The sequence below is a fragment of the Anopheles ziemanni genome, chromosome X, assembly GCF_943734765.1.
Source record: "Anopheles ziemanni chromosome X, idAnoZiCoDA_A2_x.2, whole genome shotgun sequence".
In the NCBI taxonomy this organism is placed as follows: Eukaryota; Metazoa; Arthropoda; class Insecta; order Diptera; family Culicidae; genus Anopheles; species Anopheles ziemanni.
The window spans coordinates 11,233,644-11,260,928 of record NC_080707.1 but is presented as its reverse complement, the minus strand read 5'-3'; the positions used below and the strand labels follow the sequence as shown (position 1 = coordinate 11,260,928).

Below are 27,285 nucleotides of genomic sequence, written 5' to 3'. Positions count from 1 at the left end.
TTCGTGCTGCTTATTTATTTACAACCGCCTCGCTGTCATTTGCAGCCGCTGACGAAAACATATCCTCCGGAATGGACTGCCTGCAAGTAGGCAGCAGAGTGAAAAACACCGATTGGTTAGCAGAGCGGCGCTGTTTGTTTGTCACACGCGTCCGTCGACTCACGGCCCGCTCGTAGTGTTGATTCCAAACACCGGAGACTAGCGTTGGGGGCACTTTGCACAGCCAAGAGGAAGACAGCTATCACTCTATATCGCAGAACGTTCCGACTCCCAGATACTAGAGACTCTTGTAGATGGAAAAAAGGGAAAGCGAGAAACAAAGAAAGCAAAGACAGCAAACTGGCTGTCCAGAATAGAACATTTCTAGTGTATAGACAATGTGATACAATCCAGACACCACATCATGAACTGGACTTCAAAATAGATGGATGGATGTTACGTGTTCATCACCATATTAGCTTCAAATTTGGATAAACCATACGTTTGTAGGCTTTGACACAACCTTAGAATCCTTACATACCGATGCTACTTGGAGCTTACTACAGAAAAGGAGACAGCGTATCTCCAGAGGGTTCACCAGGGTTCCAATAAACGTCAGGTCCACTACGCCCGATACCTACTGCAGTTGTGGTTATCCTTCTTTATCCGGTCGCGCACCTCCGGCTCGATGAACTTCTCGTGCTTTGATCCCTTCTCACCGCCTAAGCTCGAGCGAAGCAGGTACTCCTGGTCGGAGATAGCGGCTGCCGCAGCCTGCTGAGCCGCCCTTGCAGCCCTACTACTCTCGTACGATGAAATCTCGTCCTCGAACTCTGACACCACGTACACCCACTTGGGGATCTCGAACCGGATCAGCCCGAGCAGGTCTCGCACATAGTCGAACTCATCCACGAACGTCTGGTACAGCTTGTTGCCGAAGCGGCAGGATAGTTTCATCTCCAGCCGCCACTCCTGCTGCTGCTCAATGGTCGGTGTTGCCGAGGGCGTCCCTGTCATCATCGCTGCCACGGGCGTTCCACCACCACTCGCCAGCTTCCCTGACGAGGGTCCCAGTGGAGTGACGGCACCAGGTCCGCTGCCATTAGCAGTAGTTCCTCCACCACCGCCGCCGCCTGGACCTGGCGCACCAATCGCAGCCTGGCCGCCCGGCGTTGCCTGACCTTGCGTGGGCTTTGTGTTGATGAACGAATCGTACAGCCGGCCGAGAATCATGAGACGTGTGTGGCGGCACGACTCACGCACCAGATTCTGCTTGGTCAGCTTGAGCGCCGCCGTCACATACTCACGCACCTGCGTCTTCTGCTTCTGTATCACGTGGTAGCGCGTCGGGTTCTCCAACTTCGTCTCTACCTGGAGCACCTTTTTCGGCAGCTCGATGTCGATGTTCTCGAGTGGAAGCCGTACGGATAGCACGGGCGGTCCGGGCGAGGTAACCATGGCGCGCGGTCCGGGCTCACTGTTTTTGATCTGCTCGCGGAACAGCTGCTGCTTGAGTTGCGTGCGGGACGAAATATTCAGCTGCGGGAAGCTCGTCCTTGCAACAGGAAGAGGGCAACAAACCGTTTGTGAACATCATACCGAACATCCCAACGTTAGCGTTAGTGTGTTAACTAGCTAGCAGGCTGCCGATTCACCCCGTGTTAGAGGAAGCCACTGCCACAAGATACCATCACCGTAAACCACCACCATCGCCACTACCGGCCGATGTTAAATCAGGCACTACACGAGCTTGACACACACAAACACACATACCGAAGGGGTGAAACTTACTGATCAAACGCCGACACGGTCGATGAGCGCAGGTCCCGCACTATGTTGACATCCCGCGACTTATCCAGCAGCGAAAACGCATCCTCCTCGTACCGGCTGCAGTCGACGTCGACCAATATTCGCTCGAAGTTGTCCATGCTGCTCGGCGCAAGTCAGATACCTTCCCCGCCAGATCCACGAAAGATTGAACACAATTAGCAACAGGGTCAACGGATAAGGCGCAATTCCCAACATAGTCCCATGCCAAGAACCAGACCCATAGGAGAATATACCGTGTTGTACCCAAAACAAACATCCTCAGAATTTCATAGACTTATTCTGTCTTGTGATTCTACAGGTTAAAATGTTAATTTTCTTCAAATTAAGGCATACTCCAAGAATTCTAGAAGTTTGATACCTTCCCTGTACGAAGGATTAAACACAATTAGTAAAAGGTCATAGAGAAGGTGCAACGGAAAAATGTATGTCTTAAACATAGTATGCTTCCTCAGAATGTTTTAATCTGCTATCTAACTAATACTAATACCAACTACTGGGATATTGATACATATTCCAAGAATTCTACACACCAGAGAACCTGAATACAAGAACATAGCTCCAGTCCAATCTAAATATACTTAGGAGAAAAGAAAAACTGGATATTTGTGTTTCAACTAAATTTGGAGAATTTGATTAAAGTATTTCGTCGAATTTTGATCGGATTAGTTAGACGCAACTCCTTAGTACTTCCTTTCTATCTACAAACGGAAAGGCAAATCTTTCGTAAGGAGTACGTGAACGAATCTCTTTTTTTGTCGTCAGATGCTACTGTCAGGACTGATCCCTGTTGGGCGCTTGAATAAATTGCACAAAACTAGTTCATATTATGTGAAGCTCGTAAAAATTTGGTGTATGAGCCAAAGACCAACATATATATTTCCAAGGTCGGTGAGGTTACCCTCCTTTTAAAGCGTCACAGTAACGCTACATGAACGCACGTACTCACACACAGCTGTAGCAATCAAGAGCGCAGTCTGGTGAAGTCTGCGGTAGTCAATCAGTGTTGCTATCCTTCACCAAATACCAGCCTTCGCTCGCTCCTTCCCTTCGTTAAACCTGTCCTGGTACCATTCCGGTGCAACAAGGCTGACGGGAGGGCCTTATCGGAAGAACCGGACGAAGCTACCGGGTTCAGAGGCCGCGGGGCGGTCAATAATGGGACACACTTACGACCGCAGCACCATATCGCACCATGTGCAGGGCGTTAAGTGATGTGATGCGGGAAAAATGTATCAAAATCCGGGCACCCTTTTCTAGCCATGTCGTTTTACTTCGACTCTTCCTTTTTTTTTCGTTGTTGGCCTTTCTACAGTTGCTCCCGACGGTGGTACGTCAGCACAGCAGGCTGTGGTGTTCGCACGCCCCGCAGTAGAAGGGTTTATTGAAAGCTCCTGCTTTTCCACCCTGTGTGTACATGTGTGTGTGTGTGGATGTGTGCAGAGTGGGCAGAGTGAGCACGTACGCACAAAATAATGCGCCCAACCCAATCGTGCTACCTTCAAACTTTATATAGCGCTATAACACAGCATCCTTCTGTTGAACTCCCTCTCGTTCTCTCTTGTCTTGTTTTCTCTCTTTTTATTTTTCTTTCTCCACCGATTCCCTCCCTTTTCTCGTCCACTTTCGCTCTCGCTCTCTCTCTCTCGCTCTCCTAAGCCTCGCTCGTGTACGGATCCTGGGATCCATTCTTTCCATGTTTCAATTATTTTCTATTTGTTCTCCTTCTATTGTTCCCTTCGCTCGCATTCACCGGCATTCTTCTTCCCTCGCACCTAGCTGTGTCTATCTCTCTTTCTCTCTGCCAATTTATCACCAAACAATTGTGTTACATTGTGCCTCGCCCCCACCCCCTTCCTTATCTTCGTTTCATTTTTATGCTCGCCTTTCCTTCTCTCTCCCGCCTCTCCAGTGGATAGCACATTAAAGTCATTTCGTCGTGCTCACCGACTACCACCCTCTCCTTCTTCGTTACAACAAGTGCGTAACGCAACGGCCAGGCCAGAAGCCTCTTGTTGCCGAGTACCACTTACACTTCCGAGCCCGCTTTATGGCGCAGTGGCTGACCCTGGTCGCAGCTAAGTACGAGCCAACCTCTATTGTCAACCGTACAACAATCGGTCGATTATTTGTTTCGCGCACAAGTAATACGAGTGCAGAAACCTCGATCGAATGCTTCCGAGCATCGTCCATTGCCGAGATGGAATGTCAATTTGTTCTTAGCCGAGGTACTATACACGTCGGATTCGTTTTATTTTGCCCTTCACGGGATCGAGAGGCAGAACACAAATAAATGGCAATGCTTGACTGGAAGGAAATCGCACTCGAACTTATCGTCAACTTTTAGCACAAAACGGATGGATGAGGCCAAAAATAGAACGGTTATGGCTGATGATGATTCTGATCCCCTTCGCTCCGACCGTTACACTTGACTTGGCTGGTAATCATTCTCCACGCTTGAAGTCCCGCGTGGATCCACTAATTTCCCCATACGACGCACAGTGGCTCAGAGTTCGGTCTTTTGATTTGACAGTTGACAAAACCAATTTTCAAAACCTCTCTCGTATATAAAGGAAGAATAGTTTAATAACAATTCACCAGAAAATTGCCTATTTCAATTAAGAGTTATGAGAGATATCGTTCTTAAAAGCTGCATTAACACGTTGACTGTCAAGCGTTTTTAGCACTCTTTTTTAGTACAACCTTTTTTAATAAAATTTGTTTATAATATTTGATAAACTGACGGTTTTTGAAGGCAAAACGAAGACTTATCTTCTCAATGAATTAGATTTAAATATTACTACAGTTTTTATGTTGCATTTTTATTTATTTATAGGGCAAACACTTTTTAGAACTAATGACAGCTGGCTATCAAAAATAATAGCAATGGCAGGCAACGTGTTAAGAGTTGTAAATGAGGCATTTATTGAAATATTTGTCTCGTTTTCCATCTAAAATTTGGGAGATTGATAAAATATTTTCTCACACATCGTCGCAAAGAAAACTTTGGTAACTATCTGGTAAATTTATAAAAAAGCAACTTTTATGCAAAAATACAAAAAAAATCAAAAACAAATAAAAACTCACACAATATTTAAGCTTCATTAAGTTTCATGTGCTAGCACCTTAGTATATGGAACCAAAGGGAGATATTTGGGATCATATAAGAGCATACATACGGCATCTTAAGAAGGTAGGCTAGAAAAATTGACTGAGTTAATTTGTGACCATCGGAATCGTAGGTACCTAGGAGTTGTAGGTATCTCCCAAACCATCGTTGTTGTGGTTTATGGACGCATAGAAAGAAATGGAAAAATGTTTTTAGGTGCATGGAGTAAACAATAAGCCCGACTGAATTGAAACTCTGACTAAAAACAAAGATTTGGCGTATGAAAAAGTAAAACTGGTAACAAATTTTATAAATATTGGTTCTATTCATTCAACAACAAATAACCTCTTATTTTAAATCAAACACAACCTGTGTGAAATCTCTGGCTGAGCCACTGTGCGACGTCTTGCCTCCGTCCCGGGAAAACCGATTCCCGCTCTTCCCAGGGCTGGTCGTCCAGCGCGATGTTAGTTACGGTAAACGTTTCTGTGATCTTGTGGAAAAAGGCCAAAACGACGACCGATGAGAAAAAATCAACCTCAACCGCGACAGGAAAAATGGAAAAGATGGGTTTCTTTTTCCACATCACAAAAATAAGTGAAGAGGTGGAGTATGCCGCTGTCTGTTGCCAGCGTGCGCGTATATTTCCTCTCATTTTCCCAGCACAAATACGCGCGCGCGCGCCCGCACCGTCACAAGTACACTCCACGTACCGACGTACCGACCAAGCCACAAGAAAATGATCCGGGACATACCTCAAGAATTGTCTACCAAAAACCTGAAGTGCACGAGCGAGAGAAAAAAGGAAGTATGAGGGGGGAGGAAGGTGGGAGGCGGGGGGGGGGGGGGGGGAGGGTGCTTCGGTTAACCTGCGAAGGAAACTCCGGGACCGGGCGCCACTTCCTTTTGAGGCTTTTTGATGATTATTGATTTTTTGTGTTCAGGCAGTCACAGGCCGTGTGTTGGCTGCGAGTGGAACCATCCAAGGTCCGAGAGCAGGTTGGATGGAAAACATCGGGGAGTTAGGGGAGGGAAGAAGAAGAAGAATTTATGAAGACCAGGACGACGCTGAAGTAGAAGTTCCTTGCTTTCTCCTTGGGCTTTCGCCTATTCCTTAAGGATGCTTGTTTTGGGCAGCACCGAAGAAGCGATCCTGATTGGATGGCATCTCGAGTCCATCCCTTAATCCTACCTCCTGCTACCACCTCCGCTTTCCCTTGCCCCTTCGCCCCACCCCACTCCTAATATCGTTGATTCCCATTGTTCTTCCTTTCGCCGAGCGAGCTTTCCCTTCATTTAAAGGCGCACCGTTTAAAACGCGACCGGTTACCGGGGAGGTAATATGTGTGCGTCTTGTAAGATACGGCCAAGAATATGTCGATGATCATCCCCGCACATCGTTCCCCTTTCCCGAGCCTTCTTCTATGGAGAATTATGACTCATTACGGTTCCTTCTAGCCGTTACTCTTCCTGTTCTCACACTCATCCGCTCAAGAAAACATGTCACATCACCTGACGAAAATTTGGAGAACGTTTCCTTTGTTTTTTTTTTGTGGGGAAGTCATTTCCCTTCGATACTTCACCTCGAGAGCACGTGGAAACTCAATTGAAGACCGGTCCATTCTTGGGCTCCCCGGAGGGGAAAACAATCGAGGCGAGCCTACAATAAGGTGAAGGAGAAGGGCAGCCAGGGGGAAGAGTAGCTATGAAGGAGATACATTAGACGAGGGGCGGAGGGGAATATTTTCCACAATCCCGAGCGGCTTGAGGCGGAAACGAAAAACGAAAATCAAGAAACGTCTTAATTTTGGACACGAACCTGGTCGCCTTCTACAGGCGACCGCACTGATGATAAAGATGGTACACTGTTGATGATGTTAATGGGGCTGACTGATGATGGCGATGCTGACGGAGATAATGATGATGGTCGCGTCCCTTCACTTTCATCGCTTGCAAAAACGCTTCCACAAACCCCAGCACATCCGCACTCGGCTTTTCCTCGGTTTGAGCCGGAGCCTGTCTCCTCGCTTCCGCCGAGCTAACGACAACCAAAAAAGGAAAAAAAAACCCAAAAATGTCGGCGGCCCTTTTTTTAATAACCGACCGGGGTGCAAGTGGCTAAACTGATGGAAGCCACCACTGCGTCTCCGATTTGGGATATTAAAATGATAGAAAGAGAGAGGAAGGGCCCGCGGCGTTGCATTGATTGAAAATATTTTCCTCCACTTTATGGCGTTATTTAATTAATAAGGACGGCCGTTTTATTCGCCAGATCGGGCAACCGGCGCGATAGCGAGGTAATAATCAATAGGTTTCGGAAAACTCCACCACTTCGCTTTGGTTTTTGGAAGCGATTATACTCCCAAACCTGTTGAGTACAGTTCTAAGTATCATTTAATTAGCGTCATTATTAATGTTATACCATTAAATCTCATCTTAAGCCTAATCATTCTTACATGCTCACTTTACCGATTGTTGTTAAAACCAACTTTAAAACCATTTCTAGATTAGAAAATAATATTCTCCTCGTCCTAACTGAATCTGTTTGACCTCCTTAAGTTTCCAATAAAATCATTCATCAACACGAAATTTACATGACATTTACCAGATACAGTTTGTTATTATCGACAGTTTTCGGAGACGATGATGACATACCCACAATTCTAAAATCGGGTTATGTCAGCTATTTTCGTCTCCTAATGATTAAAGTGATTTAGATAACATAAATTAATTAAGGGCGGACAGATAACAATTACAAGAAAATTTCATTGCTGAAATGTAATTTGGTTAACACTTGATTGATATGTAAATATGGTTGACACATACTTGAAAGAAGAATGAATAATTATGTCAATAAAATTTGATTCCATTGGCTAAAGCACTTAAGATCCTGCGGTCCGACGCTTCAGGATCGATTGAGATCAAACCATTATTTTTTAACCCCAATTGAAAACTTTTACCACTTTGTGCAACTACTCAAATACCTTTTTAAGTGCAAATAGGTTTAACGCGGCCGAAAAGTCTAAGTGAAATGTCACAAACATTGACAGGGGTAAACAAGAAGCGAAAGAAGCAAACAACAGCGAATTCAACAGCGCAACTAGCAAACAACGGCGAGTGATTTTCGTTATAATTTTGCTACATGCTTTATTTTCCATTAACATAACATTTCAATAATTTTTTTAAAGCGGTCCTAAAGACTTCCCAAAAGGATGCCCCTGCCAACCCTTTATAATACTCTATTATTATCTATAACTGGTCTTAAGGGAAGGATTAAAGATGGCCTAAGCAGTATATGGACAAACTCTTCAAATTGATAACAATTTGACGGAAAACTGTTAATATTTCCATGATAAGTTTAAGCAAAATCTTCCAGCAATAGTTTATTGCTACGTAATGCTTGGTATTGTGCATTTCAGACTAAGTATGAATAAATGTTGTATCCTTTCAGTGAATTCATTTTTTCATCCAACCGTCAATTTGACGTCAGAAATGTAAACGAAAACGTAAACATGATGTTAAAAGGATTTGAAAATTTTATTCAATAACAGTTCAGCAGCTTAATTAATACGTTAACTGCCAAGCGTTTTTAACACACTTTTTTTTAAATCTTTCAATCAATTCGTTCGTTTTTACAATCTTTTTTGATAAAATTTGTTTATAACGTTGAATGCCAAGCGTTTTAAGAACACTTCTTTAGTACAATCTTTTTTAATAAAAATTGTTTGTAACATTTGTTAAACCGACAGTTTTCGAAGGCCATCATATACTTAGCTTCCAAAAGAACTTGTTTTTAATATTACTATAGTTTTCATGTTGCATTTTCATGTATTTATGAGTCAAAAACTTTTTAGAACTAATTGCTGCTGTCACCCACTTTTGGGTGATGTGGCAGCCAACGTGTTAAGCACAATTTCACAAAAGATTCGGGTACTAAAATTTTAATAATTTAAAAACTTTCTATGAAAATCCTTCTTTTATAACTTTAGTAGTTTTCAATAAAGTATTAAGTAAGAGGCAACATAAAATGCTACCGAATTTTTAAATGAAGCGACCGGAAAAAAGGGAGCTCAAAAGTGACCGAAACATCGTCGCTCATAACTTCTCGCGCCGGTTACTTTTCCCCCGTCATCATTCCTCTCCTCTCGTCAGCGCTCGGCTCGCCCAAGCCTCCTGCGAATACGTTTTCCATCTTCGAGGCAATTCCGGTTGGAAAAGCCCGTTCGAGAGAGAGAGAGAGAGAGAGAGCGGGGGAAAAAAGTGTCAAAATATACGGTCGGGTCGTTTTATGGCCCACGTGTTCAACGTTTTCCCTCCAACCTTTCCCTGCGAACTCCCTCCGCTTCATTATGGGGGGTTTCAGGGTGCATATGAGTTTGTATGTGTGTGTGTGTGTGTGTGTGGAAAAATCACGAGCAAACTGCGTCCGGGTGCCCTTACCCCCCGTCCCCCACTGCACACACACACCTCCGAACAAACTGGGACTATTTGCGAACATATTTCCATTATCAGCTGCCCGCCCGTTACGTTCCTACTGTTTCGTGGGCCCCCGCTTTCCCCCAACTGCGCCTAGCGGCCGAATTCGGTTTTTCCGGCGGACACGTACGCAAAATAAAGCACGGGAAAATATTGCAATCCTATCCACACCCCAACACTCCGTCGCCAACGCCCCAAAACCTTTCCCGGCGCTTCCCGGTGTCGGTAAACCCTTTTTTCCATCCCCATAATGTTCGGAAGGAAAAACCGATGATCGGTGAAACGCCACACACGGCGTTACAAGGGACGGGGAGGTAGGTGGAGCATGGGATGGCGATGGCATATGAATGCAGGTTATGTGCATTTCATCTGCCGATCTTAAAATTATATGAAATCTCCTTATCGTCATGCAGGCCACCCATCTATCTTTCGCCGGTGGAAAATTGTGAAAATCTGAACCGATGGCGCGGGAAAGCGCGGCGGGTGGGCCTGGTGATAGACCGAACGTGAATGGAGACCGGCGGAAGGGGGGGGCGATTACCTATCATGACATAAAGAGGTCGCTATAGCGTCTCCGGAGCGAACGTGATCGCAATGTCTAACGGATCCCGGCACCGTTTGTGAGTGCTACCGGCCATTTTCCGAACGGGATGCAAAAAAAAAAGAGAGAGCAACACCGCAACTACCGGTAGCTTTTATGCCGACGAAATTGCACACCCGGCACTGCACACACACACACCCCAACACGGTACCTCTCCGGTGGAAGATCAGGTATGAAACGTCCCATTTGACGGTGGCCGAAGACGGTGAAACACGAAAAGAAGCTAGAGCTATCGGAAAACCCGCGTACCGTTCATTTGGGGGGGCTTTAGGGCTTGATTTGATGCGTACGTGTGCTGCCAGCCCGTGTTGTTAACTCTGACATGCGGGTTTTCCGCACATTTTTACGGTACACCGGTGAGGGAAGCAAACAAAACGATGGTTTCATTCAGTTATTTCACTTGATTCAAAGCCTTTGAAAAACTAGTCTAAACCTATGCCATTTTTGACAAGTAATAACTGTAGCACAGAGTTAAACAGAAGTACTGTTTTGAGACGAGATACGGCAACGATTTTTCAGAGGTTATAGTGCAAACACATCTCAATTTTATTTACTAAAATGAGCAAATGGTTAATAATTTTGTACAACGGGCTTATACTCTGTTTCAACAATGTTTGGGTCATCCAATCCACCAAAAATACCGACTGTTGAATTGTAGGAGTGAACTCGGCGAAAATGTGTACATTCCTTCGTTATCATCTTGGGGCATACAAAGCCCCATTCGAATACATTCCAACGCGAGTTTGACCGGTTGTTTTTTGAAGAAAGCTCAAAAACGAACGGAGTACACACTCAAACGAAAGACGCTCGCCCAGACAAACCGTCAAAGAGAAGGAAAGGAAACAAGATAATAATAGAACGAAAAGTGAGGAAATTTGATTTCTGGCATCCTTTATTACATTTGCCGTTGCTATTTTTTTACACCTTCCCCGAAAAGGTAAAAACCCCGAGCTTTTAGCTAAAAAAAAAACCGAGAATAAACGACCGATGAAGCGTTAAAAAAGGGGGTACTGGAAGAAAAAAAAACAGAACACAGGGCACGAAAAATGTCTCGAGCAGAAAAACTGTGTTCCACAAAAACGCAAAAACTCGAAAATGGGGTGGCTAGAAAACGAATCGGTGCGAGTTTTCTTGTGAAAGGTTTGATGTTGGGTTCAGGAAACCGGAACACAGCTGGGTAGAGCATAAGAAATATTGTTTCTATAAATATACACTGTGCTAAACAGTAAATGGAACGCGTAACAAAATCAATTAAAGCACTCAAACGGTTCCAAACTATTAAAGGAACATTGATAAAATCCGTAAAAGACGCCTTGACTTTTTAAAACCTTATGAAGACCATGATTTTGAATTATTTTGCAAGGCATTCTTTCTATCTCATTACAATGCATTGATTAAATGTGACAAAACGATGCAAAAGCGTTTTAAAAAGAAACTGGTTGGTCTAATCCTTGAAATATGAAGATGAAAATAACAAATAACAAATAACATGAATATTATGAAAGTTATGGAAGATATTGATAAGGTTCAAATATGCATATAAGACTTGGATATCTGTCAGGATAACTCGATTGTCTTACTATAAACTAAGAATGTAACACAAACATTGCTATTCTAAATTATCCTAAAAGATATAAAAAATGTTTGTGAGTCTCCATCTTGAAATTAAATATAGAATTTGATCAAAAGTATACACTATTTTATACAAAAACACATTAAATACCACCATTTGGTAACAACACAGCAATCGAAAGAAATTTTACCAGAGACGTGTAAAACAGTTAGTAAAAACTGTTGCCAGGCATCAATAAACTGTCACAGAAGCTTAAAGAAATAACATTAAATATCAAAAACTTCTGAAAATAATTGAACAAACCATGAACTAATCCTGGAAAGCAAGTGTCCAACTTTACATTTGCCTGCCAATATTATAGCTTTTCATTTTTTCGATCATTTCGCTGCTTGGTGAATCATTTTGTTCTCTCTTTTTGTACATACTTGATGGAAAGAAGAACAAACAAGATATAATAAGCAAATTGAGAATAAAATTGAGCACAAAGCCAGACAATTACTGTGTGTTTCATGTCTCCCACTTACCGTTTTGCAAAATGTATATAATACTCGTCTTATTTTTATAATGTTCAAATTGTATAACAACAAACATCAAAGGCTTACATAACATAATATGTATAATTCAAATGCATACATAAGCAATCAAAAACGATTTCAAAGAAAAAAGTACAATCGAATCAATGAAGCACAACGAGCATTGGAAAAAATAACAAAAACGATTTCAAAGAAAAAAGCACAATTGAATCAATGCAGCACAACAAGCATTGGAAAAAATAAACAAATAAATCTAAGTCGTTTTCGTAGAATAAAACACAACAGGACAAAACATGCCCATATGATTTTTTCGAAACTGAGACAACACCACCGGTCATAATCGAATAAACATTGATGGCAAACAAATCGCAAACCAAGCGCCAGGATCACAATTGGCGTGCGTCCTAGCACCAATCTCGTGCCATTAAAATAGAAGATGTTTCAGATGTTTCCATTTCATTAGGCATTATTTATTGTCATCCGGCCGGAGTACGCGCCTAGTTATGTATAAAGTGCGCCGGCGACGGTTAATAAATCTGATCCACTCCAGGAGGAAACTCTCGGCTCCATTGACGAGGGACGTCATCGCCCGGCACAAAAATAAATAAAATTGCGGAATGTCTCCCAAGAGCGCGCGCGAATGATGAAAATAGCACCGAGTGCACTGTGGGATGCGCGGGTGGAGTCCGCCGGCCATACACGATTGTGTGTTGTTTCTATTTGTTTGTCTTTTGAATTTGTCTACTATGTTTGGTTGAGACTTGTATTTAGAAATATAGTAACAAACAACATAAACGCTTTAGAAACACTTGCAACTTTGTGCTCCACAATAATAGACAGCACAGTGTAAGAAAATGATACAATTATGAATTAAAAAAGTGTTTGTCTTTTGAAAGACACTCATTTGTAGCCCCCTTTCCCAACTTTGCATGAAATAAATTGCACATTTGTTAAATTTATCATATTTCGTGCCTCCGTTCGACTGTTTTTCTCTTCCGCGTTTTCTTTTTCCTAAGAAGTACTCGCCTTTGCCAAACGCCATCAGCTCCGGTCAATGCAGCCTGAAGGGCCCACCCGCGCTGGTGAGCAAGTGTGGGAGATTTATGGGTTGACATAAATTTTTATGACAAATCACTCCAAGTTGATGGCCAGCAACGCGCCCCTTCTCGCTTCTTCGCCCTTCCCCTTCCGCAACAACACAACGCACTAAGCAAGACGTTCCGAAGCGCTGATGCTGCTGGGAGTTTGGAAGCTTCGGTGGGGCATTTTTTAGTGCGAGTGTGTGTCCATTTTACTACCAATTGCTGCCGGAACGGTACTCCCGCCGGGGGGAATGGGACGGTAGAACCCCCAATTTTTCCACGTTTTACGATTTTAACTCACCACTCGCGCATCGGTATGCGGTGCAAGGTCGCCGGGAAATCCCCGGGCAGCCCAAAAACCCATCAGGAAAATAATGACCGCAAACAGAATCGATCGGTTGCGATGGGTGGTGCATTTTTTGGGCGAGCGACGATTTTGATGGACTCCCCTCGCGTGGCGCCGGCACTTGATCCACTTCGTCTGCAAGTTTGTACACACGAGCGCACATACACACAACGAGTGGTACGTAGAGATTCCCACGGTGATGATGTTTTACGCAGCAATACCTTAACCTAAGCCCCGGACAATGTCAACGTTCCTGCGGCGCGAAAAGCAAACGGCGGGAAGAAAAATCGTCATCATCATCATCAACATCATCCCGGATAACGTTCCATAAAACTCAGGCATCCGCCATTTCCAGCGAGACGTCCTTGAAAAGGCATTGTAATGGCGATACCTTTATTCGAGTATCTCGTCCCTTTTTCAGCGCGGTTTTTGCGGTAGGGTTTTTTTCACCGAACTGTTCGTTACATCCTCGAAACAATTTTGTTTAATGTAATACTGTATTTTATCAAACATTTATGATCTTTATCTCATTTTCATTCATTGCACGCAGTTTTTTTTTATTAATTTACTATGATCACATTTGATTGATGAAAGGTACTAGAAAGGATCAAGTGTTTTATAAGATTCGAAATCACTTTAGCATTATTTTCCAAATACAAACACACGTTCCATTTGCTCAAATACCGCCTTGATTTTCGTGATTTTCGATTAATACATAGCAAAATTAGCTCACTCTTGATAAATTTGTTCTAATTACCTACTAAATTTACTTGAATTTGAGAGAAATTGATTGTACATAAATATTGATACAGCCCATGTACATGCCGTTACCCATATACATGTATTCAAATTGATAGACCGGTAAAAAATGTAAAAATATTTTATAAAATGAAATATTCTGTTGGAAATGATTTTGAATTCATTAAAGTTGCCTAGACTTTCCTGGAAATAAAAAAAAAACCCAGTACGTATGATTTTGAATTCATTAAAGTTGCCTAGACTTTCCTGGAAATAAAAAAAAATCCAGTATGATTTTTTTGTGATGATCTTTCAAATTTTAGTCCATGCAAATTATCGAAGCGTTGATACTGACAAAGAAACGCAAAACAAACTATAAAAGTTCGTCAAACAAAAAAAGAAATAAACTGGAAAACCATGTAAGTTATTTGGACTTTTGACAAATGATTGACAAACCCGGACAAGCGACAAATTGCTGTAAAGCCGGGGAGTAAGCTGCGCAAGAAGGATATTGACGAGGTCTGAGAAAGAAAAGATTCATACATAACGTATGCTGATTCTACCATTAATTTAACAAATGAAATAACAAATAACTATCTAAGCTACAACGGCCTTTGCTAGCTAAAACTAAAATCCAAACAACGGTTATACTCACCGTAACGCATTTTTCGATTTGTATAACTAAAAATTACTGAATATTTTTACAATGAAAAGGCTTTTTCACAAACCAAAAATTTCAGATGTATGAACTATGCAGAACGTTAAGCTGATTGAAAAGAATATTTACTCTAAACTATTATGCCTGTAAATTAGTTGAAAATAATGCCGTTTAAGTCCGATTGTATTTAATCATGCAATCATTGCATTGGGATAATATTTTTGCCATTCTATGATGTACTATCAAGTTCTGAATTTGTTTATGCAAATTTAGCAGGCTTTATGAAAAAATTAATTAACCGATATATACAGTAAAAACCGTAAAAAACAAAGTGGTCTTATAGCAATGAGACAGAGTATATTGAGTGAATAAATCAATCAGTTACGCTTTGAAGTGCGAACGATACTTGCCAATTTATTTAAAACCAAGTTGATTTGAAGCAGGAACCACCCAGTTCAGTTTCACGGTACAAATCAAAGAGGAAAGCTTTGGGTAAATGTAGCTTGAAAATGTCTACACGCGGAAAAAAAATCCCGCCCACCCTTTGCGAGACGCTGCAGGAACAACGGCCAGCTGGAAGACTGTTGCTGATTGCAAATAAGCAATCTGCTTTTCTTCCCCCTTCGTGCCAGAAACTGTTGCTGAGAATCCGGGGCCGGTTGCCAAAACGAGCGCAACAAATCGCAAACAACAACGGTCGGGTATTTGGCAAAAGGGCAAAAAAAGGGGTAAAGAGGGGTGGAAAATTAGAGAAAAATGAAAATCATCATCGCCCCCACCCCCCCTTTCCCTCGCCTTTTTTTTTGTGTCGTTCTCATTCGCCTAATGCAATTTTAATCTTTCATCCCGCGCGCGTTTTGGTTTTTGTTTCCCCCCCCCCCCCCCCCCCCACGACGCCTACGCCGTTCCCCTCCAACCCACCTCCCAGAGGAAAATGGCTGCTGGGGGAGGGATTTTCCACCGGGCGTGGGTGGCTTGGTTGTTCGGCTGTTTTGCGGTCGCCGTAACGCGAGAGTGTTTTCTGGTTTTCCACTTCCTGCTTCCAAAACGCCAGCGTTGTTGTGCTTTCGATCGTCGCGCAGGGCGAAAGCGGGCACTCGGAAGCCGAAAGATGTATTGTTCGGCCGGGTGTATTGGACGCCCACCATCCCCCGATGTCAAAGCATGCGAAAAATATCCGCGTGCCAAGCGCGCGCGCCGCCCGATATTTGCACACTCATTAATCATGTAAATTTGGCGACCCCTTTTTTTCGTCCCCGGCCCCAAAAAGAAGCGCCGCGGACAATCTGACACCCGCCACGGGGGAGGGTGCGAAGAAGGCGGGCAGTAAAAGAAAAGAGAACAAGAGAAATAGGCGAGTGGAAAAGCCCCTTGTGGCGACATATTTTGCCCACAAACTCTCATCTTGCCTTGCCTTTCGCCGAGCAAGAGTCAAATTTGGTGGATTGCCCTGGCAGCTTTTCCAGCCATCCATTCCAAACCCCCCCCCCCCCCCCCCCCCACCCCTCCAAACGACTTCCACCACCCATCCATTAGATAATTTGAGTTTTATTTGTAGCAACTTTTTATTTCGCGTGTTGTTCTTCGCGGGAAGCGAAAAGAAAGCGGGAAGAAAAGAAATGGCTGTTTAGGAAAAGCTTCCAACCAGATCTGCCTTGGCTCTCGGTCTTTGGGGTTTGTTTTTCCACTCACTCATTCATTCTCCTCTTGTTCTGCGCTGTTATTGTTGAAACTGCGTGCGGAAAAGCTGTTGCTTTTAGGGCCGTTCGTTCGCCTCGGGTCCTGTGTTTCATCACAGTTTTCCGAACCGGGAGGCTGTGGATGATAATTGATTTTCCACCACATTCTCCATTCAGTTACTCTCGTCCAACGTGGGGCGGATTTGTAAATCTTCACGGCGCTCGATCGCAAGAAGTTTGCCGATGACGTGGCGTGAATCGATGAAGTGCCAGAGCGAGCGAATGAATCTTCTCTTTTGTCAATAGCTTCATCCCGTCGTGAGCGGAACAAACGTTTAACTTTTTAAAGCGACTCAAGGTCGACTTCGATATCGTTTCGGTGCAAAAGAACTCCTCCAAAATAACACCACTCACGCCACCTTACCCGCGAGATCCGGACTATCGTTCGTTCGCGCAATAGCATAATAATAAAGAATGTCCTGAAAGTCATTCGCTTCGGTTTATGTTCATATTTGTCACGCTAGCCGATATGCCTCAGTCTCAGATTTAGAACACCGCGATGGAAAACAAACGGTTCGTGCAGGCTCGACGACGGCTGACCTTATCAAGTAAATTGAATTTTGAACCACTCGCCACGAAAGGCGGGCGGGTGGGCTGCCTCCCCCCCCCACCCAGGAAACATGCTACGTCTCGTACCCATTTTCCGTTGCTGGAGGAAATTTTATCCCAAGGCGGGCCACCGGTTTTTGTTGCGCGGCAGCGAGAAAGTTTTGCCTGTTTCTATGATTCTGCAAATTAATTCTAAAATTACGTTCGTTGGAAAAGTTAGAGCTAGCAAGAAAAAGTTCCTAGAATATGAAGTTCACCGGTTTAACTCGACAAGTGCGCCATCGGAGAAAGCGCGAAACAATTAAGAATTATGGGAAAATCTTCCGGAAGATTTTATGAAATAGAACTTTATAAATGATGAACGATAACAATCTAACATTTGCTTTCTAAAGAACGAAACATTATCATAAGCCTAGCTCTATTTAGCTAATTGTGGTACTAAAAGAAGTATACTGCAATGAAATAAAAGTTGATACTTCTGCTGAAAGTGACAGCCATTGCATTCATAGGCAGCAGCGGCTCTAACGGTAAGCGGACTAAGCGGCCGCGGGGGGCCCCGAGCTGTCGGGGGGCCCCGAGGGCAATGTGGATCACACAAATTCAAAGCTGGATTTCAGCAAATCAAGGAAGCGTTAAATAAAATAGTTACTGACGAAATAAAAAAACACGAGAGAATTCACGAAGCAAAATCATTGTTAATAAACATGTTTAAATTTGAAATTTATTTAATGACCATAATCTGCAATAGAATTTTGCAAAGAATGAATGCGACCAATAAGTCACTACAACCAGTAGGGAAAGGGAAGCTACAAGAATAACTGGCTTATCGTTTGATTCGAATGAGCGAATTTGAAAAGGAACAAACAAAAATCTGAATGATGTCAGAGTCAATACCTTCTACAGCATTTGCGATAATGTAACTGCCCAAATAGCTCAAAGAGCAGACAAATACGAACAAACCATTGATCCGATTAAAATATTTGTTGACTTGAATTTATCAAAAGAACAAAAACCACAATTTTGATGTAAATTGTTTGATGTAAAAAATTGATGTAAATTGTTAGGAGGATAAAATCGAACAATTTTTATTGTTTATTAAAGAAAATAATATAGCAGTTGGTTTGCAAAATGTACAAGAAAAATTAAACGAGCTTCTTCCTCAAAATAATATAAATTTAACAAATGTATACCGTGTGAGCGAAGAAATGTCCTGCACTTTACCAAACATTGAGGTAATTCTAAAAATTCTATTAACAATACCAATTTCGAATTCCTCAGGAGAATGATCGTTTTCTGTCTTGAAAAGATGAAAAAAACTATTTGCATAATTCGATAGGTGAAACAAAATTGAAAAGTTTAGCAATACTTTATATCGAACAGGAATTTTTAGATAATATTGATGCAACAGACATCATAAATGACTTTGCCTGGAAGAAATGTCGAAAAAAAGTTATTTTGAACTTACACTTACTTTAGGATTTACAAGCGAGTAATATTTCGTTTATTTGAATAGAATAATATCTGAATTTTCATCCTGCCTGTACCATAATTTCAATTTTATGTTTGCATTATTTGTAAATCAATAAATCTTTTAAAAATAATTTGATAATCTCAATTATTCTTCGAATTGTAAAAAACACATAATTTTTTGAGTAAAAGAAACAATATAACGTAGTTAATTCCTGCATACACTCAATCTTGAATAAATTAACAAAAAAATTTAAAAAAAACTTACAAGGACTAAACGGCAGATGCATCGCTTACATATAATATTTGTAAAAATCAAAACCTAAAGATTGATCAAAGGGGCCCCGTTTGATTTCCCGCGTGGGACCTCCTAATTTGTTAATCCGCCACTGTTCATAGGGCAACATTAACTTAAAGGTGTTTTAAACGATTGCAACAAAACCTCATTCCTCACACGTCAGCGCTATATTAGTGGTTATTTCATTTGCGGAACTAACATTTCACTTAGCGTATTCAGGCTAGAAAGGTATCTCACAACATTGAAATTTTGACTGACAGTTTACTCAACTGACAGCTTTAGAAGAAGAGAACTGTATAAAACCATTAAAAACGATAGTTAAATAAAATAAAGGAACCTTTAGGATACCGAGTAAGAAATTTAAAAACAAAACCTTGTGAAACTTAAAATAACAAAATACAATTAAAAACAAAGAAACAGAAAAGAAACATAGATTTAACACGAAGCGTTTTTAGAACACTTCTTTAGTTCAAGCTTTTTAAATAAAATTTGTTTGTAACATTTGTTAAACCGACAGTTTTCGATTTCCAAGCAAAGACTTAGCTTCCAAAGGAACTTGTTTTTAATATCCATATAGTGTTTTTTTGTTGCATTTTCATTTATTTATGGGTCAAAAACTTTTTAGAACTAATTGCAGCTATCACCCACTTTTGGGTGACATGGCAGTCAACGTGCTAAAGAACAACCTATGGTACTCATATGCAATGACGGTAGTCTCATATACCCACAGTAAAAGAATCGCCAAGTAAAAATAGCTTTCATGTTGAAAACCAACAACAAACACCTTGTCATCCGGAGGTTCAACAGTGGAGACGTGCTGGTTGACTACCATGGATTGGGGTGATTACAGTTCTATGTAAACAGAAATATTCATTTTTCATGCGTTTTAATTGCAAATGTTTAAACTGTTATAAATTCTTGACTTTAATAAGTTCATTCGATAAGTTTAATAACTGTGTTTTGTTCACTAAACCACACTTATTATACTTATGACAGAACAGAAGATACGCCAGGAGAACGATATAAAAGTTGGGAATCGCCCGGACGACAAGGTGTTAATAGTTCTAAGGCCTTATGAAATTCAGGTGCAAGAGAAAAACGTACTTAACGCGAACACTTGCAGCAGTTTCTGAAAAGCTGACAGAACTGATCCTTAAAGCTGACAGAATGGCAAACCTCTTCTGGTACCAGCTGTTGTGTCGGTTAAAGTGGTCATATGGCTTAGAACTTCCTTTCAGCGTTCCACTTCAGATGCAAGATTTCAGGAAAACACCACCGAAAGTTCTCGTATGATGTGATGGTAGCGTATCCACACTCTCGTACGACCACACGTAAGCCGGACCGAGCCGCCCAAACAGACCCTAACCTCAAACCAGCAGCGCTAGCGAAGGGTACGACATCTCCGCGCCAGCGAAATGGACAACGGAACCCGTACGGTTCCACCACCACCACCACCAAGGCGAGTATTTCTCGCTTCTGACAATCCCCGGCTACAACCCACCTTTTGTACCGGGCGCATTTTTCCACTCATTGGGAGTCTCCACAAGAGAAAACCGAGCCATAAGTCAACGGCGGGCCGGGAAATGAACATTGCTGGCGGTTGTGGTTGCCCGGTACGGGGAGCGCGTACGGTATGGGGCATAAATTATCCATGCTGCCTTGCATGCGAAGGTAAGGAATGTGCGGTGCGGAACGCCACCTCCCTTCTGGGCAAACCCTCAGGTCACGCCAAAACTCTCTCCCGTGCCTGATGAGTTTTTCTTCTTTCTCCAGCGGTTCGCGTTGGCCAACCGTCTGGCTCTGACACCCTCTGAACGATGGCTTAAAAGAGTAAATTGACCCTTATCCCTTAAAGGCTCGTGAGGCAAAAAAAAACCCGTGAATCATAAACAATAACGCCAGATTTAATGCGTCTAAACTATCCTTTCGGGTTCGAGTGAAAGATTAAACGGTTAAAGGTAAACATTATTCACTTGCAGAGTGTGCGAAACTGGTTTGCTTTAGGAAGGAGCGTTTATTAACCATAAAAACATCGCCTGATGAAAGGAAAGGATGATCCTTAACCCGTGAGCTGCCTTGTCACAGATTTAGCGGGTGACAGCATTAATCCGCATCAGGCATCGACACTTCTGCGGTAGAAAACCAAGCATGTATCCTTTGAGCAGCTTAGTTTTGGCTTTGATTGATTGTACTAAAGACAGATTGCGACTATAGTGCGGCTATTCTATAGCAGCGTTGAAATGGCAGGTAAGGTTATGTGGGGCAAGATAAACACCCCAAATTTACACAGATTGTTTATAAATCCTTTCTTCTACTAGCCAAAATAAACAAAACGACATTAAAACTTTCAGACTGTGATTAAAACCATTTTTGAGATTACTCTTTTTCACGAAATCCGACATAAGTCCAACAGAAGAACATCATGTTTCTATTGAAGATTAGACCGAAAGCAATTAATTTTGGAACACCTCTCACTACACCACCAGATCAAAGATAAAACGAATAAAGTTGCAAAAAATTGCATATAAGATGATAGAACAGGTGATAGAATAGGTTTATAGATGTAGAATAGATTAAACTTATTAGGGGTGGTAATTCAATAGGGAAAGTGCCATATTGAATCAGTTTGACCAAATACAAATTCAAACAAATTAAAAAATATCACCTCTTTCTGTTCATTAGGGTATCAAAATTCCTAAACGGAAGGGAGAATAGGAAACTACTCTTTTCTTCGTTTAATCCTTTTTCTTTTTTAAACACATTCAAATCTAATCTGTTGTTAAGAGAGACTCTTTTTATGAAGTGAATTAGCTTGCGACATTTTGATGTGCTATGGTCGCACGGTGCATTTAAAATCATCCACCAATCATTAAATAATACTTTGATCAATTTGTAATACGATGAGGAAAATCATTCCAAACTTTGACTATGAAAATTAAAACTGATGAAGCAAAATCAAAGAATGCCAAAAACATTTACAGCAAAATCAACGAATACCAGAGAGAGAAATATAATTGATAATTAATTCTGCTGGTAACTTCCTTTCTTCGTAACTTCGTTCCTAGATTTTCACCTCGGGGCCTTTTTGCCTTACATTTACAGAATTACATTGCACGACATGTAACCCGGTCTTGTACTTTATGAATCTCATCTTGATTGCAATATTTTTTTTCATGCTTTTAATAGCTTAAACCATCATTGGAGAATCTTAAATGACTTCAGGCATAATTCACTGTATTCTGTTTTCTCTCATGTTAATGTAGAACCGTGAACCTCAGATGTATGAGAGACGCCAACAAACATATTCAATTATTTAATTTTGTTTCAAATGGCGTAACGCGGAGCATAAAAAAGGCTGGTACATTCAACCCCACCGGGGCATTTTGCCACAGGTTCCCTTATTTGGTCACCACAACTCGGATAGCGCACAGCTTCTTTCCCACTTTTCATTTGAGAGTCTTAAAAATAGTGGAATAAGTTAGAAATGATAATTAAAAAGGAACGTATTACTACTTGCATTTCTTTGACATTTCCCAAGCATATGAAAAAGGTAAATTTTTCACGGGGCCTGACAATTAGGTTGACACCGGTTGCCTTTGTTTACTTGCTGTCGGACAGTGAGGGTGCCGATGTTGGCACGAATCACTTCGTTCATTTGCAACCATTTACGCCCTTCTGGGGGTGGGTGGCAAACACTACATTGCCACCCACTCAGCCTGGTGCGCGCTTTTCATTTCGCGCCAGCCTGACGTTCTGTATCGGGGAGGCATAAAATGGAGCCTGGGCTAACAACGAACATGCTGACTGGAGCGGAAACGCTGTACATGCCCACGCTTATCGCAGCAAATGAGTCCATTATTGTCACACTACCGCCTCAACGCTCCCTCTTCGGGCGTTGCCATACGAGCCCCCGAAGCGCTAAGCTTCAACATGATGTTTAAATTATGCTCCTCCCGCTATCCGCCATCCCACCCCGCACGGATACCCCCCCGGAATGGCGGGGTGGTATTCATTTTTATTCGAAACGAAGCTCGCCTTCTTTTCGGCTCGGTTCCACAAAGCGGCGAAGTGGAGCATGAAATTGACATTTTATTGCCATTTTCATCAACCCCTCGGATCCTCCAACACGGTGGGGAGGGGGGTAGGATGTGGGAAAATGGGTCGCAGGTGCGAACTAAAATACAACTCATCTCTCTACCCGGAGAGCCGTTCCTACCGGAAGGTTCCAGCCCTCCAACCATCACAAACAAACAAAAAAAGACCTTTTTACTCGTTCCGGTGATCAAAGGCTCGCTTTTACGTAAATAAATGCGTGAAGCTCGAATTTATGCGAGCCCCGCTTCGAGGCTAAACCCCATTACCCCTCCCCTTTATAGTCATCTATTTTCGATGACACAACTTTGATGTGAACTGAACGCAAATTAGCACCATTCAATAACGTTAAGGCATACACAACAAGAAAAAAGAGGTTTCACTCAAACACGATCCCAAACGGTGACGGATTAACTACAGGGGGGGAAAACGAGGGAAAACGCTCAAGGGAGGGGGCCATGAAAGGATGAAAATTGATTTCAATCGGCAATTAATTTCTCCTTGAAATATCCCGTGCGTGAAACTTTTCTCCCACATTTTTGTGATTGTGTCAATTCATGTGAGCTGCCTTCCAAATTAGAAATAAGAAATCTAGCCTCAAGAGTCTCAAAAGAGGAGCGCGGAATTTGCACAGTAAATTCGGTTTTCGCCGGAGTTCGCAACATTGCGCAATACAAGCGGCCGCTAGGAAGGTCTTACGTCGCATACGTTCTTGGAGATCGGGCCCTTTTTCCTTGGGGAGGTCTCATTACCAAACTTTGCCATAACCTACACGGCTGGCAATTTCGGGGGATGATGAAGAGCCCAAGCGTTTTACCGAATCTGAACAAATCAAATAATCAACCATAAACGAACCCTACGTCCCTGGAGGGGATCGCTCCTCCCAAGGGGACCATTTTATCGTACTTTGATTTTGTTGCCTAGATTGTTCTTTTACGTCTTCATATAACGGCCCAAAAGAAGGAGAATAATGTTTACCAGTCAATTGACTTAAAGTATCTAAAAGTGTAGGCATATTTACAGAATTCAAGGTATGGACAAATATCGCTTTTCACTATTCCTAAACAAACCTGTTCCTAACAGAAGTTAGTAGAAAAATAAATAGAAAACAAATGTAATTATGTTTAACATGTAACAAAAAACAATCAGATAAAACATTAAATAGCAAACAGTTAGATAAAGCGTATCTTGTTGTTCCTACACAATTTGCTTTTAAGTAAGCAACCTCCAAGAGAGTGAAGTTAGACTAATTAACAAGAATTAAAACCAATTCAGTGGGTCAGATTTCGCTCGGGATAAATAAACCGCAACGAGCACCGTCGTCCAGCCTGCTGATGCCATCGTTAATCAATCTTAACAAACAAATTCCTGCGAGAGCGGAAAACAAACCTACACAAGCCGAGTGTGACACTGGCGGTGCGAATCTCAAAGACCAGGATTGGTGAAGCTCCAATCGTACGAAAAAAAAACAGGTTTACATCTGTTGCCTAGAATGTGGTAAACAGTTTATACCAGGGCTCGGCAAAGTCCGGCCCGAAAGCAGATTTTATTCGGCTCGTAAGAACATTTTAGCCGACATACAAACAACAAAATATCTGATTTCTTTTCGAATTAGTTTAGGATATCACGCTTATTTTCTCCCAAAAATGTATATTGAAACAGTTGAACGTGATGTTCAATACCAGGCAACTATGAAAAAATATACGGGTTATATTTTTATTAGATTTTACGATCACATTTTACTATTAATCGTTCTTAAATCACCCTGTTTAGCGAATCCCGTCGAGAGGCAAAATAATATGTTTATCTTGCATACACAAAGATGCAAGGAAACTTCATGAAAAACGTTTTTCGGTACCATTACGAAACAAAGTACGGTTTACACTATACTAAACTTCTTGAAGCTGAATTATAGGAACTTAAAGTAAGCCAGAAAACGGTAACTACGTTTGATACGGTAATATAATGTGAGTAAATGATTCGTCAAAAATATTTATACAAAGTACAACGAACGAACAGTATTTTGGAAAAGTACTAAATTCAACGAAAAATGTATCAACGAGGAGATGTAAATCTTTAAAATATTTTATACTATGTTTATGTTTCTTCTCGGAGATTTCATTCAAAAAGGATTTAATTTCACAACACATATTTGGCCCGCGGTTGTAGGTTTTTTTCATCATCTGGCTCTTTTTTGTAAACGTATGCCGACCGCTGGTTTATGCCATAGGTGGCGACGCGCAGATAAGAACCTAAGGCGGATTGCGGGATGCTTGGAAAGAAAGACGGAAGTAGAAGATAACGAAAAAAACAAGTCAAAACAACCTCCTCCACTGAGCTCATCAGTTTTGCTTGCGCAACATCGCGTGTATCGACGCGTGTGTGCTGTAAGAAACAGCCGATGTTAAATCTCGCGCATGCTATCTGTAAAACGGACACGCACACATTATGCGGCTGCCATCGGAGCACACATAGCACGGTGTGGCAGATGAGCTAAAACTGCGTAGAGTATCCCACAGCATCCCGACCTTGACCCCGGGAATTTTTAAAAATGAAAGGGCATTTTGTACTAATATATGTGTAAAGCCGCAGAGACCACGTACACCTTGCGTCAGAAACGTACGCCGGTCTATTGACAGATTACCGGCAAACGCTTACATGTGTACAGTCCGACCTTATCGGCTGCTAATCGGAAAGGCAAAAAGGGCACTGACTCACCGGTTTCGAAGTAGCTCGTGTCTGCCTTGTTTTCACCGCAACAGCAGCAGCCTCCAAAGGTTGATCGGGAAATTGAAAACGCAACGAAAAACCAACGTTGCAACCGTCACACGAAACAACAAGCCGAAGATGGCAACCAAAATAAGGCAGAGCTGAACCTCGCGTACAAACACAGCCTACCCGGCCGTCGGTCAGTATCGAACTGAGGAACCTGTCCGACGCCAAATAAAAGCAAAAAGCACGATATACGCCACAAGGGGAGAGAGAACGCGGGGCCCGCGGGGAATCAGAGATCGCTCGAGTGTGGTCCACCGCGATGGATGTGGTGGTTTCACTCGTGACGGACGACGCTGCTTTTCTAATTCTTCTTACGACTCGCCGCACGCAGCCGTAAACGAGCATTAAGTGTTGAAAACTATATGAGCTTAGCAGACAAGTACCGGCCTGTTTGGACCCCCACATAGAGTCGTGGTTAACATTAGAAACCCTACCAACGACCAAGCAAAAGTAGAAACCAACCAAAGACAGCACGCAGTCGGCAAACATAAGACGTTGGTAAAACATACACCGACACGACACACGACATCCGTCGTTGATCATATGACCAGCGAACATCGTGGTAGCTATCAGCTGATTTCGACGCGGGAACATCACATACGATACGATACGCTGAGGCAGAGATTCTCACCCCCTATTCTTCATCATTAAAATTACTTTCTTACTGCAATTGTATTAAAGCACAATTGTTGAATTTTAACGAACTAATTTAACGTATTGGATGGATTGGCATATTCCTATTGGGGTAGGTCGCTACGATCCTTTGAGAATCTCTGTTGTGCCAGCGCGTATGTGACGTACATTTTATAATTAGACTCTGAAAACAGCGAAAGAAAAATCCGTCCCAACGAACGTAAGGAAAATGAACTGCACAAACAAGGAGCGGGTTATTTGTTTTCTTTTACGGTATAATATTTTTAGAACCAAAAATCTTTACAGTTAGAAGTTCACTAAGGATGTTTTCTCTTCGTATGCTAATTCATTCAATTTGTTATTCCGGCTACCGGTTGTTTCCGGCACAACATCCCTCGCCCCCTTTGTTCATTAATTCATTACCTAAACAGTTAATACCCCCAAATGATCGTTCCTTACCATCCATTCCGGGCAACTACTTTTACCTTCCTATCACGCGATGTAAGGGTATGTTTGTGTGTCTTTTTTTTCTTCCACCTAGAAGATTAGTTTTAATTCCTAAGAAAGTAAACGAAAGGTACCGAAAAAGAAATGATCGATAACCGATCGGTGTAAAGTGCAATGATATATACCTATAGGAAATAAAGCCTTAAATAATCTGACCCGATAAATAGAATTTGTCTCCAGAAAGGGGGGAAAAGAAAACAAACGGCTCGTCCGAAATGGACGAGAATAGAAACGCACCGAATATGATATGCGGGGAAAAATGGCGGGATCAGATGTAGCTTTGGCGCAAGCTGTCACTAAGGT

At 42.1% G+C, this 27,285-nt stretch overlaps 1 protein-coding gene across 1 annotated transcript; it reads right to left on the bottom strand.

Moving 5' to 3' along the window:
• Positions 1-265: 265 nt before the first annotated feature.
• Positions 266-25,954, bottom strand: LOC131291303 (uncharacterized). Its single transcript, XM_058320501.1, has 3 exons — positions 25,786-25,954; positions 1,771-1,930; positions 266-1,534 (listed from the first exon to the last, which is right to left on the bottom strand). The coding sequence occupies exons 2-3, from the start codon at positions 1,905-1,907 to the stop codon at positions 604-606; spliced, it is 1,068 nt and encodes a 355-aa protein (XP_058176484.1). The 5' UTR covers positions 1,908-1,930; positions 25,786-25,954; the 3' UTR covers positions 266-603.
• Positions 25,955-27,285: the final 1,331 nt, after the last annotated feature.

Bases quoted from the DNA above. Each gene is read 5' to 3' on its own strand.
- LOC131291303 (XM_058320501.1), bottom strand. From the start codon at position 1,907: ATGGACAACTTCGAGCGAATATTGGTCGACGTCGACTGCAGCCGGTAC. The intron at 1,535-1,770 runs GTAAGTTTCACC...TCCTGTTGCAAG, and splicing joins ACCGTGTCGGCGTTTGATCA to GACGAGCTTCCCGCAGCTGA.